Source organism: Colossoma macropomum, unplaced genomic scaffold (assembly GCF_904425465.1).
Source record: "Colossoma macropomum unplaced genomic scaffold, Colossoma_macropomum, whole genome shotgun sequence".
Classification (NCBI taxonomy): Eukaryota; Metazoa; Chordata; class Actinopteri; order Characiformes; family Serrasalmidae; genus Colossoma; species Colossoma macropomum.
The window spans coordinates 2,144,237-2,160,979 of NW_023494790.1; the positions used below are offsets into that span (position 1 = coordinate 2,144,237).

Here is a 16,743-nt window from a genome sequence, read left to right on the forward strand (position 1 = left end):
AGCGGCACCCCTCTTCTCACACTGGGGCTGAATCTCAAATGGCTCCCCGCTCCCTACATAGTGCACTACGTAGAAGTTTAAATACTGGATCCTGCAGCCCAACAGAGCAAAATACAGCTAAGAAACAGTCATTTGGGTCTCAGACTCATCCACACTCGATAAATGAGCCACTGTTTGTCTGTAGAGGCTAGAATTTCTAAACTTCCATAGCTAGAACACTATTTAGGGAATACAGAGCTGTTTGGGATTCAGCCTGGGTTTGACGCAACTTCTGACTGAAACACGAACATTTGAAGCATGTAAGTCATTCAAGGGACATTCTTTAGTGTTTTATACTGATCTTTTACAGTGAATCATATCATAAGTACTTTAATTCAAGCCTGTGATATTAATGATGGAGTTGTTTAGGCTGTTTGCTATCTTGTAGCCTGTTAGCTAGCTGACTTAAGTAGTTAAAGCAGTGCATTGAAATGGTGCTTACAATGGGAACAGTCTCACATTAGCCTCTTCATAACCCTCAAATCTGATTACAGTTATGACGTGCAGCTTGTCCAGTGCAGACTCACAGGCAGTATGGAGACTTTGGGGAAGTTGTGGAGCGTCTCCCACTCCCTCTTCAGATACTCCAAAGAGCCCACGAATACGATGGGCTTCAGCTCGTGGTAGTGGAAGTTGCTGGCCCTCAGAGGCATCACCAGGTTCCTCAGACCAACAACGGCCGACTTCACGTCCCCAAATATACACACCACCACATGACCACTCAGCACGGTCATCGCTGCTTCACTACGAGTCTGAGAAAAAAAGAAAACACAAAAATTAAGCACCTCAGTTAGTATAAGTGCGAAATTTCAATTAGAGCAGGGAATATACAAGAACATACAGCCACTTATTAGGTCCACTTTCTACACTCACTGTCCATTTTATCAGCTCCACTGACCATATAGTCTCACTTTGTAGTTCTACAGTTACAGACTGTAGTCCATCTGTTTCTCTGATACTTTGTTAGCCCCCTTTTACCCTGTTCTTCAGTGGTCAGGACCCCCATGGACCCTCACAGAGCAGCTACTATTTGGGTGGTGGATCATTCTCAGCACTGCAGTAACACTGACGTGGTGGTGGTGTGTTAGTATGTGTTGCGCTGGTCTGAGTGGATCAGACACAGCAGTGCTGCTGGAGTTTTTAAACACCTCAGTGTCACTGCTGGACTGAGAACCAAAAATATCCAGCCAACAGCGTCCTGTGGGCAGCGTCCTGTGACCACTGATGAAGGACTAGAGGATGACCAACACAAACTGTGCAGCAGCAGATGAGCTATCGTCTCTGACTTTACATCTACAAGGTGGACTGACAAGGTAGGAGTGTCTAATAGAGTGGACAGTGAGTGGACACAGTGTTTAAAAACTCCAGCAGCACTGCTGTGTCTGATCCACTAAGACCAGCACAACACACACTAACACACCACCACCACGTCAGTGTTACTGCAGTGCTGAGAATGATCCACCACCCAAATAGTACCTGCTCTGTGGGGGCCCTGTGGGGGTCCTGACCATTGAAGAAGAGGGTCACTAAGTATGGTCGTGATGGACTACAGTCTGTAACTGTAGAACTACAAAGTGAAACTATATGGTCAGTGGAGCTGATAAAAAGGACAATGAGTGTAGATATAAGGTCAGTGTATAAGTTCAAATTACGAATATTCTAATTGTGTATAACCATTATTGATGCTTTTTCCCCCAGAAATGAATAATGTTATCAGTTTCTGTTTTAGAGCTCTAAATTGTTCTAATTAATTTAGATCTTAACCTTATACAATATTCAAAAATTTAAATATTTGATAATTGTAACCTTTTTGCTTAAACTTATTTTCTTAAACAAGACTAGGCTAAGCACGCTAGCAGGATATTCTAAATTATGTTTTTAATTGAAGAATCTACTAAAGTAAGTAGAAGTGCAATATATAATAATGTGACACTTGAACATTTCAAATGTCTGTTATTGGTGGATTTGCCATCAATAATATTAAACCCAGTGTGGGAAAACAAATGTTCTGACATAAAGCAGGAAATCAGGGCACTCTAGGACATTAGCAGCATCGTTGCAGTGCTGATCTGAAAAGAAACCCAGAAGGTGATGGTTTCTCCATTAAACAGCTATATGATGATACGTTCATGACTGTATGTCAAAACTGTGAAAAGTTCATGAAATGACTGAAATAGACAGTGAAGCGTGACTGAAAGCTCTCGTCCTCGCTCAGTGGTCCACAGTTGCTTATGCAATTGTTTACATCATTGTATAACTGCATTTAAATAGTGCAGCAAACTGACTGTAATAACAGGTTTCTACAGGTTGACCTAGAGTACCAGTTTGACCACCTCTCTTTTGTCTGGACTCACCAGTATGACCTTCTCGATGTCTTTAGAGGGACACCAGTGGAACATTCCTGTGGAGTCGTACTTCTTCACATTCTCATCCATCGTTTCCATCTGATCATGGCTGGGGATCAAGAGGGGGTCGTGCCTGCAAAGATTAAAAAAAAAGCTTCAGAAAAAAAAAAACTTTCCCAGCTCGGCATAAAAACTCCACACACACAAACTGTGCAGCAGCAGATGAGCTATCGTCTCTGACTTTACATCTACAAGGTGGACTGACAAGGTAGGAGTGTCTAATAGAGTGGACAGTGAGTGGACACAGTATTTAAAAACTCCAGCAGCACTGCTGTGTCTGATCCACTCGTACCAGCGCAACACACACTAACACACCACCACCACGTCAGTGCTACTGCAGTGCTGAGAATGATCCACCACCCAAATAGTACCTGCTCTGTGAGGGTCCATGGGGGTCCTGACCACTGAAGAACAGGGTAAAAGGGGGCTAACAAAGTATCAGAGAAACAGATGGACTACAGTCTGTAACTGTAGAACTACAAAGTGCACCTATATAGTAAGTGGAGCTGATAAAAAGGACAATGAGTGTAGATATAAGGCAGGTGTACTCAATGAAGTAGCCGATCAGTGTATATTTCATAAAATTTGATAAGTTAAAATTTTTTAAGTAACAGAAACTGTAATGAGTAGAACTGTAGAACGTAGCTTAAACTTCACGTCACAACAACATCTAAATGTAGAGTTTCAAATTACAATAATTACATATTTATGTGAGAGGCCACACTGTTAGGGCAGATCAACTAATGTTTCTTGTAATTAAGGTTTTTAGAGAACATCTGATTGATGGGCTAAGTGTAAAATTCACTGGCTTCAACTGTTTTTAACATTTCTAGCTATCTGGCAGTGATTAAAACCAATCACAATCCTATTTACACAGCAATACCAGGTGTCAAGTTACCCTTAGATCTGTCTTTGTGTAGTTACTGTGAAACTGGTATAGTAACACTTTACTGCACGGTGCTGTTCATAAGACTACATGACACCTACATAAGCTTGCAATGGCAACTGACATAACCCTACATAACTGTTTATGAATGCTTATTCCAACAGGCGTCATCTGTCATAAAGGCTACTTTAGCTAACTTTGATGAAAATTGGCAAACGCCACCTTTATAGCGAATGATGCCAATTGGAATAAGTATTTATAAACATTTATGTAGGGTTATGTCAGGTGTCATGACAAGCTTGTGTAGGTGTCATGTAGCCTTATGAACAGCATCCTACAGTAAAGTATTACCGTATTAATTTGTGTGAATTGGTCAGGTTACCATGTTATAGCACAAATATTTCAAAATATCTATGTAAAGCTTACACTTTGAAGAAAAAGGAAAGGTTCCTGTGCAGTTGTTATGTAGATACAGTGGAACCAGTGGAGTGGTAATCCAGCTATTGCTTTTGGGGTTGTATTATACACCAAATACATTTTAAGTAAAGGTTCTATATACAACATTTTAAACATTAATATAGCAACAAAAAAAAAACAAAAAAAAGACTTGGTGGAATAATGGCATAATGCTCAGAGAATTAAGTCACACCCGCTCTGTACGTGCATGTTAGTCCCGCCCTGTGAACACATCGACCCTCCCCACATTTTTGTTTTGCCCTCCCTAGACAGCGACCGCCCACACAGCATTGTGTGCGCACCATTTAAGGTGGAACGGGAAAATTCAAACAAGAAGGTGGTGAAGAAGAAGCTGACTTAAGCTTCATTTGAAATTCAAATTGAAGTTGAATTACCTGAAAAGGGATGAGGAGGCTGCACCTGCTATACACGTGGGCAACATTAACTTATTTTTGCTGCTTCACAAAACCAGTAGGTCAGTATTGTTTTGTCCCGTTTGCTAATCTTTGTGATAGCAACTGGTTAGCTTCACAGCAGCAACTGTAGCCACAGTTTGCTGACTCACAGCCTAGCTAATGGCTACATGACTTGTTGTGTCGTTCCTCGCTCTGACATTATATCACGGTATTTGTGTATGCAACATTTGCAAAAGACCTCATGGCCACAAACATCTAAAAGGTGTCCGTGAATTTGGGGGGTGGAACTTCTGAAGGAGCACTGAAGGGAGGGACATATTTGTTTTGCTGTTGAGTTCAAATATCATCACCCATTCTCCAGAATCATTTAGTGCCTCTTTAATTACATCAAAGTTACTTTTATAGGTATCTGCTTGATGTCTGCTTACAAGCTTGACATCATAACAAAAGGTATTTTGATGTTATACAGAACCATATACAGCACTTTCTTCATCAATCTGAGGAACCATTTCACCAGGCACAGAACCATTTAAGCATGCAAATGGTTTCTTTGAGTGTTCATGGTTCTATATAGAAGCACTGTCTTTACTAAAGAACCCTTGAAGAACCATCTTTTTTTTAAGAGTGCAGGAATCCTGAAGGAATTCCAGCAGCATTACTGCAGATCTTTTTCGTTTACAAGCCAGCAACACTGAAGCTGGTGACTCTGAATATCTGAGCATTTCCCTCCAGTTCATCATTCATTTCATTCATCATCATAACGGGGCATGAACTTCACGCTCATCCTCCATTACTCCTATCACTCCATCATTAGGCCTTTAGAGCAGCTTTCTGCTACACAGCAGAGAGTCTATCAGTTCTCTCTCACATATACTCACACTATGGATGTGCCAATCCAATTTTATGCCCCCTGATCTGATTCGAGTACTTTAACCTGTAAACTGTCACCCCATTTTTGAAACAACATACCCAAAGTAAAAGGAGTGCTGTTCAAAGATACTTGGGGCTACACCGGGGGTCAGCAACACGCGGCTCTTTTACTGCCCTGTTGTGGCTCCACAGCTGAATCAGATTTGTAGGTAAAAATAAAATAATCCTCCTTTACAGTAAAATAAAGCTCTGCTGATCGTTCAACACAGTTTAACAATAAATGGTCTTAAACTCTGGAGTTAATGTAGAACTGCTAATTCACCCTTTAACCCTGAAGATCAGCGCAGACTGCTGGTCACCATAGCAACGAAGAAACAGTCAAAAACTAAAAAGTCAGCTTTTTGTTTGCCAGCTTTTCATTCCAATTTCCCCTGCAGTTACATTCTGGTGACTCAGCTACCATTTAAGGTGGAACGGGAAAATTCAAACAAGAAGCTGAAGAATGAGAAGCGACTTCAGCCTCGTAAAAAATCTAACATTGAGAGGCATTTTACAAGAAACTGTTCTAATTTTGAGGAAAAGTTTCCTGCTGGAGATGCGAGAAAAGCAGCTACATTTGAGCTAAACCTTAAAGCAGAGCAAATGAGTCTGCATTTTCATTTACATTATAATTTTAGTCTGTACTAGTACTTTAGCACATACTGAGACATACAGCCAAGATGGCAAAATGAACATAAAATATTGTGGCTCCCAAGGTGGTTTGATTTTTGTTTAAAGGACAAAGTGGCTCTTCTCAACGTTTGGGTTGCGACCCCTGGGCTACAGTTATGATCATGGTCTCATCTGAAAGTAAACACCCTTAAGTTTTTTTCCTTACCATCAGAATAACTGTCTGAATTACTGACTCAGAGTAACAGAGTCTAGAATGGAGGAGTTTATTTCCTTCTGACTCACAGATCTCTAAACTGATCTCGGACTCTTGCCGTGTTATCAGACCTCATGCTGTGGATGATGGTGTCTCTGTGGAGGCGGTGAGGCTTTGAAGGTGAGGACACACAGTTTTGCTAACGTCTGCTCATTCAGTGCTGATGTCGCAAATCATATGATCGTTACTGCTGTAAAAAACTGATCATAAAATGGTTTGTAGGAATCAAATCCTGAGGTTTTAAGCTTATATATTGCATCATCACACTGCTGGACGATTTGCTGCATAAAAATAATGTATGAAAACCCCGAAGTGAATGCTTCGACAGAAGTTTTGAGTATTGGCTGACAGTATTTTAATCTGATCTTTGTTTTCATAAATAATACAGGTTTTCAGGACTTTTACCCAATTTTAGGTATTCTGTTAGATGTACTTAATGAAGTGGCCAGTCATTGTATATTTGAAATGTGATAAGTTCAAATTAAGTATAAGTATGTTATGTATAATAAGTATGTCTTATTAATTTCTGTTTTAGAGCTCTAAATTAAGGTGACAATTTAGATCTTATCTTTATACAATATTCAAGATAGTACTTAACAGTACTTAGTAGTACTTAATATTTAAAAATGTTAATATTTGATAATTGTAACCTTAGATTGAAGTTTCACTTAAACTTATTTTCTTATATAAGACAAGGCTAACCACATTAGCAGCTAGGTAAAACACTAGTAGGATATTCTGTGTTATGCTTGGAATTGAAGAATTTACTAAAGTAAAACTGCAATATATATATATATATATATGTTACTTGGATGTTAACACACGCCCTCGCTTTTACTATTCTGTAGTATTAGTACTATATATATATGGAGAGCATATATGGACAGCAGATTAAATATTCATATTTTAATCAAACTAGGAGGGTTTGGTCCCCACAGGGAGATGAATACACACACACGCACACACACGGTCAGTGTTCTTACCTCATTGTTTTTGGGGAGCAGTTGGGTGAAGTCCTCATTCCTCCATTGCGTTGTTTTTTCTTCGGGGACAGAGTGGACTGGTGCACCTCTTCAACTGCAACAACACTCACGTTAATCTGGGCTAAAACAACTAGAATCACCTGCTAATTACAACACAGCAGAAAACACTCAAACACAGCAGCAGAACAGACAGACAGAGGAGAGAGACAGTAAAGAGAGGGATACACACATGGAATGAATAAATGTGTTAAACCTGACAGATCCTGACCAGTAGTCCACTAAACGTTAATCAAACTGGGGTTAACCACACCAGTCCACACACTAACACCACCGAACACCCAAACACCTCAAACGCAATCAGCTATCAGCACTGATGTCCTTTATACAGTTATGCATAAGTTTGAGCACCCCTGGTCGAATCACATGTTGATTGTTTATGTGGAAATAAGTTAACACACCCTCTACAGTGAACACACTTCTGCATATTATAATACCTTTTAATACACAATTACCGGTTATTTGCTGAAAAAATGTTACATAAAATGTGCCGTAACTTTTACACATTTTGTGCTTAATTTTTTTCTCCAATATGTTAAATTCAGTAAATAAAAAGTAATTGTGCATTAAAATGTGCAGAAGTGTGTTCACTATAGAGGATGTGTTACTTATTTACACTTATTTACAACATGGAATTTGACCAGGGGGACACAAACTTTTGCCTATGATAATTTCTATGGTTAGGCAACAAGTTTCACTCAATTAACTCAACTAAAATTCTATTAACGCTGGAAGGCCCATCACTGATCAGTGTACAACCTACACCTATGTTATATGCATGTGTGTGTCTACAATAATCAAATATATCTCTGCTGTTAAAACAAAACCTCGCATCAAAATTTTTGTCTTTTTCAGTTTCTGACATAATTTGAAAATGCATACTGTCCTTTACATTGTGTGCAAATTTCATGATAAATGGACCAAAATAAATGGCACAAAATGGCTTGGAAAAAAGTCTGGTTCCATTGACTTACATTAAAAGTAAAGCATGTTTTTTCCTTCTCCTGTAAAGTTACCATTTTGGAGATACGAGGTTTTGTTTCGACAAATTTCTTTAAAGTGGTCTATATAGTGGTCTAGTTTTGGAATGGAAATAATCAAATATATATTTGAGTGGTTTTAACTGAAGCACCTACTGAATGGTTCTTTAGGAAAATAAGATGGTTCTTCAGTCACATCACTCCAAAGAACGATGAAATTTTTACACCCAAAAAAAACCAGACAAGAGCGGCTATGTGGTCAGAAACTGACCACTAATGAAGGACTAGAGGATGATTAACACAAATGGTGCATCTACAGATGAGCTACCATCTCTAACTGTGAAAGGAGGAGCTGCAGGAGAGGAGTTTAAATAGCAACACCCTTTAAAGGACCTTTATTTTTAAGAGTGTGCAAAAATACAAAAAATCAAACCATGAGGTGCTCAAATTAGCCAGCACAGTGATGGGCCTCACAGGATTAAAACTAAGATTCTTTGTAAAAAGAACAACAAAAAAATAAAAATAACTGTAAGAAAACATTATGAAAGTGTTTGGTGCTTTGGTCATTCTTCATTCTGAAGCTGGTCAGTAGGAGAAAATTCCATGTATGTTACTGTAACCAGACCGACACTCACACTACACTCAGAAAACGGTGCTTTAATTGGACATTACTGTTCAGAAGTTCATAATCTCACAATTGAAAAGTTTGGGATCACAGTTTTTAATAATATGAATGCATGATAAATGATTGTATAATTACATCACTACTTAGATTGAATTAAAACTGTAAAGCTCTGAGAATGAAGTTACAGTAAAACATCCAAAATTCTTCATATTTGAAATATATATGTATATACATATATCACTGCTGTCAGACCAAAACCTCATTTTTTTCATTTTTCTGTTTTTGACAAAATTTGAAAATGCGTACTGTCCTTTATATTGTGTGTAAGTTTCAAGATGAATGGACCAAAAGAAACGGCCCAAAATTACTGGTTCCATTGACTTACATTAAAAGTAAAGTAGGTTTTTTCCTTCTCCTGTAAAGTTACTATTTTGGAGATACAAGGTTTTGGGCCGACATTAGCGACACATATATACATATATGTGGCTGTTTATATAAATAAACAACCTTAAACATGAAACATGATCTATGAAAACATCCTGAACTAGCTTATGCCTACCTTATAGTATTTCTATCTATACTGTATACGTTATTATTGAATAAAATAACATTAATTATGACAAGTAATTCCAAACATTTGAACACTGGTGCATTTTACTGAAATGTGCACATTTGTTCCACATTTTTATATTATATAATATATTAAATTACATCAATACAGTTATTGCTAAAAGTTCAAATGAAAGATAATAACTGTATTGATGTGATATATTTTGGATGTGGGACATTTTTAAACAGTGTAAACTCAAAGCACTGTTTTTTTGCTGTTAGAGGAAACTCCACGTGTGTAAGACACTCTTGTTAGTGAAAGGCCTGAACAGACTCACTCACAGCCATGCAGAGTCTTACAGAGCGTCTGGCTGCAGGAGTCGGCATGTTTGCAGTGATTTCTGTGCTTAACAGGCAGACTGTTCACACGCTGTAGCCGACTGGCATTAGTGCCTGGGCCTGGAATACCCAGCATGCCGTGGGCCAGCTCTGTGGAGCCGGGCAGACTGAGTCTCAGGCAGCCCTTACGGTTATTCACCAACGGCACGGACAAGCACAGCTCCAGGCCAGCAGGGGGCGCCCTCACTGTGTGAACTCTGCACAGGGTGGGTTTACAGCTCTGTGACTGGAGCTGGCAGGTCAGATTCATCTCATCCTTTACTGCCAGAGAATGGAACCAGCATTCAGGATCAGGAGTGGGAAACTTCTGCTTCACTTTATTAGAAACACCTCCCTTCTACTGTCCCTAACTGACCACTTTATTAGAAACACCTACCTTGTACTTTCACTCACTGGCCACTTTATTAGAAACACCTACCTTCTGCTTCCACTCACTGGCCACTTTATTAGAAACACCTACCTTGTCCTTCCACTAACTGGTCACTTTATTAGAAACACCTACCTTCTACTTTCACTCACTGGCCACTTTATTAGAAACACCTACCTTCTATTTCCACTAACTGGCCACTTTATTAGAAACACCTACCTTCTATTTCCACTAACTGGCCACTTTATTAGAAACACCTCTCTCAAAGCTCTACTATGTAGGTGTTCAGTTACAGACTGTAGTCCATCTGTTGCTGCATAGTTTATAGGCCCCTCTACCCCATTCATCAGTGGTCAGTTTCTGACCACAGGACCGCTGTTGTCCAGATATTATGTGGGTGGTGGTCCATTCTCAGCTCAGCCCTGACACTGACACGTTAGTGTGTGTATTGCTGGTATGAGTGTATCAGCGGTGGTGCTAGTGTTTTAAACACATCACTGTCACTGCTAGGTTGAGAGTGGACTGTCCATCCAAAAATATCCAGACAAGAGCAGCTCTGTAGTCAGAAACTGACCACTGATGAGGAACTAGAGCCTGGCCAACACAAACTGTGTGTTAACAACTAAGCTTCTGTCTCTATCTGTACACAAGCAAGGAGGAGCTACAGGAGATGGGGTTTCTGATAAAGTGGCCAACAATGTCACTTGTACTACTAAAATGCTACCAGGTGGACTGAACTGAAACTTTGTCCAACAGTGGAACTTGTCAGAATAAAGCAAACAGTCAATCAAAGCCTTTTTAAAGGGCCCACATCCTACATTTTCTGGTATTTTATTTCTTCCCCTGAGATCCGCTTATAGCATCTGTATGGGTTCATGTACTAAAATCAGTCATAGTTCATTTCTACATGACCATTTTCCAAACTCTCCTTATCCCTTAGAATCAAATCAGTTTTTGTTACTGTGCCTTTAAGACTGATATATGTAAATGAGCTCTGTTCTGATTGGCTGCCCTATACTGTGCCTGATTCAGAAAGCAGTCCTGGCTAAAACACTCCTTATAACTTCAGTGTGAGTGGGCGGGGCTAAACTGCTGTAGGCTGCAGAGGTGAATATATGTAAATTACTTGTTTTTTTATGATACCACAAAAGCACTGAATTCAAAACAGGCTGTTTTTGCAGTTTAATTTGCTTGTGTGGACCATATGGGCTTGAGAGTGAACAGTATGTCTTCAAACTTTAACAATGTTTAAACTCTGCATCCACATTTTTGATTTCTAAAAAATGAGGAAGTTTTGCATGATGAGGGCCCTTTAATGTAAAATAGAGGCTTCCTTTAAATCAGGCATGCCAAACTGGGGACCTTCCAGGCCAAAGTGCTGCGGAGATCAGCGTTTACCCTCATCTAACACTCAGAATTCAGTTCATGGTCTTGCTAATTAGCTGATGAGCTAAATCTGGTGTGTTTAACGAGGCATTGTGCTGAAGTCTGCAGTGTTTCGGCCTGTGAGGACTGGAGCCTGACACATGTGCTTTACATCTAATCCCACCAGGTTTCCAGCATCCTTCCCTAAACTGCTGTGTTGTAATACTAATAATGTCCGTATCCAAGAAATTGTCAATGGGAAAAAAGAAACAAAACATGCAGAGAATAAACTTCACAAAAATGATGCTGAAATTTATTATACAAACTTCTACACTGTGACTTAAGACATCTCCTAAATTTGTACTCTTTTGATTAGGAAACATCAGAGTCACATTCAAATAATAAACCTAGTGACTATATTTACAGTGCCAGGTTTATTTATATTCATACCATCAATGTCTGGACAAAACCCTACGTCTTTATTTTTACCATTTTTATTAATTTTTACAGAATTTTAAAAGCTGCCCTTACACTGAGTGAAAATTTTATAATGAATAAAAAAATAATAAAAATGAAGAATATTAACAATTAAGAATATTTGGTATGCACTTAAAAAAGATGGTTCTTCAAAGGTTCTTTAGTAAAGAACATGGTTCTATATAGAACCATGAACACTTAAAGAACCCTTTTGCATGATTAAAGGGTTCTTCACCTCATGTAGAAGGTTCTATACAGCACCTTTTTGAAAATGGCTCTAGGTACCACCAAAAAGGCTTCTTTTATTGGTACAAGCTTGAAATCATAACAACAGCAGAACCTTTTTGGTGCCATATAGAACCATCTACAGTACATTCCTCATCATTCTGAAGACCCCTTTTACAATAGTTCACCCCTTAATCATGCAAAGGGTCCTCTGGGTGTTCATGGTTGTATATAGAACTATTTTCTTTGCTAAAGAACCTGTGAAGAACCATCATTTTAAGAGCGTAACACTGCGTTATCTGAGGGCTGCCTACATATGAATTTCACAACACACATAAGCATTGATGTATTTAGACACATTTAAAATGGAATACTTGCATATTTGCAAGATGACACAGGATGTTTTATGAAGCAAATGACATTATACTGACATAAGGGTCCTTAAACTAAAGTGATGGACGTTTTATAACACTGTTATAAGGCACCGTTCCCATGTAATTGAACATGTAAGTCAGAGGCCCATGAAAAAACAACATATCGCTGTTGTCAAAAGAAAAAAACATACTTTACTTTTAATGTAAGTCAATGGAACCAGACTTTTTTCGAAGTCATTCTGGGTCATTTCTGTTGGTCCATTCATCATGAAATCTACAAACAATGTAAAGGAGCATGGATACTTTCAAATTATGTCAAAAACTGAAAAACTAGTTAGTTAGTTCTATTAAAGATTTTGATCTGAAACTGTCTCACTTTAGTTTGAGGACACATTTAATAGAACTGCTAGAACTTTAACAGAACCCAAAATAAATGCCCTTCACTTTGGTTTGAGGGCCCTCAGGTCAACACAGTGTCATTTCCTTCATAAACATCTGACGTCGTCTTGCAAATGTGGACATTAACTGTTCATGGATACTGAAGTTTTGGCTTTTTAAACTGCTTATCGTCGCTGTCCAAAGGAAACCATGCATCTCCATTTTTGTCGATTTTTATTTTTCTACATCATTTCAACACAACAGCCGTCCTTTACGTTGTGTGAAGTTTTCTTGATGAATGGACCAATAGAAATGCTCTAAAATCACTTGGAATAAAACCTCTTTACCTTAACTTACATTTAAAGCTAAGAGTGTTTTTGCCTCCTCCTGTCAAGTTACTATTTTGGAGATACTTGTTTTTCTTTGGACAGTGGTGTTATGCATGTGTCATAAGGGTCCCTATGCAGGCAGCCTTTAAATAAAGTGTTACTTTATTTGTGTTATTATTACTGTAATTTTTTCCTCCTGTAAATATGATACAAGGTTTTTGTTCCAAACAGCGATGATCTGAAAGCTTCTTCAGTGAAGAGGACAGTAGTGAGACAGCAGGGAATAATGAATAACACAAATAAGCCAAGCTTCCACATGAAGGAAGCTGGAGCAGAAGGAAAATGATGGAAACAAAGCACAACTGTAGGTTAAGAAACAAATGGAGGAAAAAAGGAAAACTTACTTGATTTGATATATCCGTTATAGTTACTTTTAGCTGGGAAAAATGCAAAGACAACATGAAGTTAAGGGGCGGTACATGTTGCAATGAACTGATGAACAAGTGATTAATACGGGCAGATAAAGCAGGTGATGGAGGCAGTCGGATTACGGCCCAGAGGAGACCCAATAAAGAAGGCTCGTTCATAAAGGAGACCTGTGGTTACGGACGATGCAGTGAGAACACAGGCAGCAGCTGTTAATCGAAATGAGATGCAAAGAAACACATGAAAAGAAGAGCACAAGGATGGAACCTTATTAGTACACTAGCTAGCGTTCTGCTCTTTGCTTAAGAAACTGAAGAATCACTCTGGACTGTAATTGTAACTGTGAAAAGTAAGTTACTAAACTTCTAAGACCAAAGCAAACAAAGTCAGGGTCAATCAGTGAGACCTGCCACAGGCGAAATGGCAAGACTGTAATGATTTTCAACATCAGAAGACGAGTTTATTGGAGCTGATCGGCGTAAAATCTAACCTACATGGTTTTCTACCCTCCAATAAATGCAGTCGTTCAGCTGAGGTGTTTGTATGGAAGTCTGGAGAGGCCATGAGCTGTTGCGTTAATTTTCTGGATTGTTATCTCGAGATAATGAGTTAATTATCTTGTGACCTCAAGATAACAAAGTTGTTATCTTGAGATCACAAGACAATAAACTCATTATCTCTAGACACCAACTTTGTTACCTCGAGATACCTTGAAATAACAAGATAATTAACTTGTTATTTCAAGGTAACAACTTTCTTATCTCAAGATAACAAGATAATTAACTTGTTATCTCAAGATAACAACTTTTGTCTCAAGATAAGATAATTAACTTGTTATTTCAAGATAACTGTTATCTCGAGATATCAAGATAACTGATTATCTCATGATAGCAACTATTGTTATCTCGAGATAACAAGGTAATTAACTCGTTATTTCAAGATAATAACTTTGTTATCTTAAGATAACAAGATAATTAACTCATTATCTTAAGATAACAATCCAGAAAATTATAACTACCTCATGGCCTCTCCAGACTGTCACAAATTTGTCATCCAAGTTTTGCTTCTTTAGTTTTAGCACTGGAGCTACGAGGCTAATGTTGCTAACTGTACTAAACACTTGAAGTCAATAGTCACCCAAACCTTTTCCACAAAAACATGCCAAATTTTTTTTATGCATTTGCTTCAAATCATGTCAATAGGCTACACAGACTCATTTAGAAAAAAAAAGAATATGATAAAATGGCATCCGATAACTGCAGAAAATCAGATTTTGTCAGTAATCCGACCAACGCATTTTGAGTAATCGGATAATGGGGAAACTCCAGGTCTACATGAGTCAGACAGTAATCAGATTTTTGCTTTACAACCAGCCAATAAACTCACAGAAGACGACGTGATGTAACAAAACTCAAACTTCATGACGCAGCTTTTTTTTTTAAACATTGACCCACTTTACCTGAAAATATGAACAAACATCGTCTAGAAGATGAAGAATATTTAAAGCCCTTCATTTCGTCAAGCATGTATTTGGTTTCAGTGTCGCTCCAAAGGTGTTTTGCTGCGTCTCACTCAGTGACTTGTCTTTACAACCTCAATTGGACCTGGATGTGGTTTGAGAGAATTTTTGGGATGTATCTATGTAAGTGGTTTGGGTGACTGTTGACTTTGAGCAACACTTTGACACCAAACATGTCTCATCTGAGGTGGAAAATCATGTAAATTTAATTGTTCACCAAACAATTCCTTTAAAACATGCAGAAGCACCTCACAGCTACAGCGTCAACATCAACTATATCGCAAAAGCAGATGCAACAAGCAGGTATACCACCAATTAGCCACACTAAGCACTAACACATGAGCACTGGGCACAGGTGCGGCGGGCGAGGGAGGTGCGGAAGGACTTACAGGAGCGTAAAGTGGCCGTTTTATCACTAAGAGAGGTGGGAGAGAGAGGAAAGGCACGAGGTGGTGGAGTCTCCCTGTTACTACGATCACTGTGGGACATGCACAAGCAGCCTCGTTCAGCCTGTCCGCAATCTAAGCAACATGCCAGACGCATTCGGCGCCTGCCGGCCTTCTTAGCTGGAGTTGGGAGGGGGAGAGGGGGAGAGAGGAGCAAGTTAACTGGAGGGACCTTGTTCCATCTGAAAACAGCAAAGCAGGACAATCTAAAAGGGCCGAGTACTGAGCCCTGAGGTACACCTTTAGAGAGATGAAGAGTTTTTTCTGGTGATTGACACAATTCTGTTTTTTTTTTTCTGAGATTTATTTACAATAAATATACAAATGGTGGACTAACAGTCGGGAAAAATACTATGAAATTAAGCAGGGCAATCTAGACAGACTGAGTATGGAGCCCTGAGGTACACCTTTACATAGGCTTTACACAGACTTTGCTGGAAATTGTCTGTTTATGCGAGTTTTCTTTACTACTCATACATGAACAGAGGAGTCCCAAAAAAATACACATGGAACATGGGAAGATGTGTTCAGCAGCCAAGAGCAAATGTCACAGGATCTCTGACATTCTGTCATTCATACAGACGCATTTAACAAACTCAGGGCTTTCAGAGCCTTTATGCTTCACGCATATGAAACTGAGGACATGCACAACACTGTGGCACAGATTCATCAGCTGTTGATTTTTTCCAGGTTCAAAGAGTTTAGACACCATCCATAAAAGAACTTGCACGCCCTCTGGTGGTGTGTTTTGGAGAAGCTCCAAGAATGGGAGAAATTAAACTTCTATTCTCTAACCACCTCCAATCAGCATGCAACTGTTTTACTTGATTTTAGGTAACTCAAAGTGATTTTTGGTATGTTTTCAGTTATTGTTTCATTTTTATTATTCTGTTCTTATTTATTTTAGCATTGCCAAGCTATTGTTATCTTTTATTTCTTTACTTATTTCATTAAATATATTTTTTATTTATCCTTATTTCATGTTATTTATTAAGTTACCATATTGTAATTTTCATGGTTTATTGATTTAATTATTTTTTATTTACCACCATGATTATAACTTTTGTTAACAATTTTTATATTTTTACTATTTAACTTCTCAATCCCTGATCTCTGTATTGGCTTGGCTACACTGTAAATGAGGTTCTCCCTCAAAAAACGAAGAGTTTAAATAAAGGTTGATTGATTAATTAAAAAGAGGAGGATGGCAGTACAGCAGGTGATTCTGATAAAACAACACTGAATGT

General features: G+C 38.6%; 1 protein-coding gene across 1 annotated transcript in view; it reads right to left on the bottom strand.

The window, feature by feature from the left end:
* Positions 1 to 16,743, bottom strand: part of LOC118809003 (calcium-activated potassium channel subunit alpha-1-like) — a 189,437-nt gene that overhangs the window by 20,732 nt on the left and 151,962 nt on the right. The window contains 5 exon segments of the mRNA XM_036571914.1: positions 567 to 791; positions 2,394 to 2,517; positions 6,981 to 7,074; positions 13,510 to 13,542; positions 15,440 to 15,616. Coding sequence (XP_036427807.1) covers positions 567 to 791; positions 2,394 to 2,517; positions 6,981 to 7,074; positions 13,510 to 13,542; positions 15,440 to 15,616 — 653 coding nt within the window.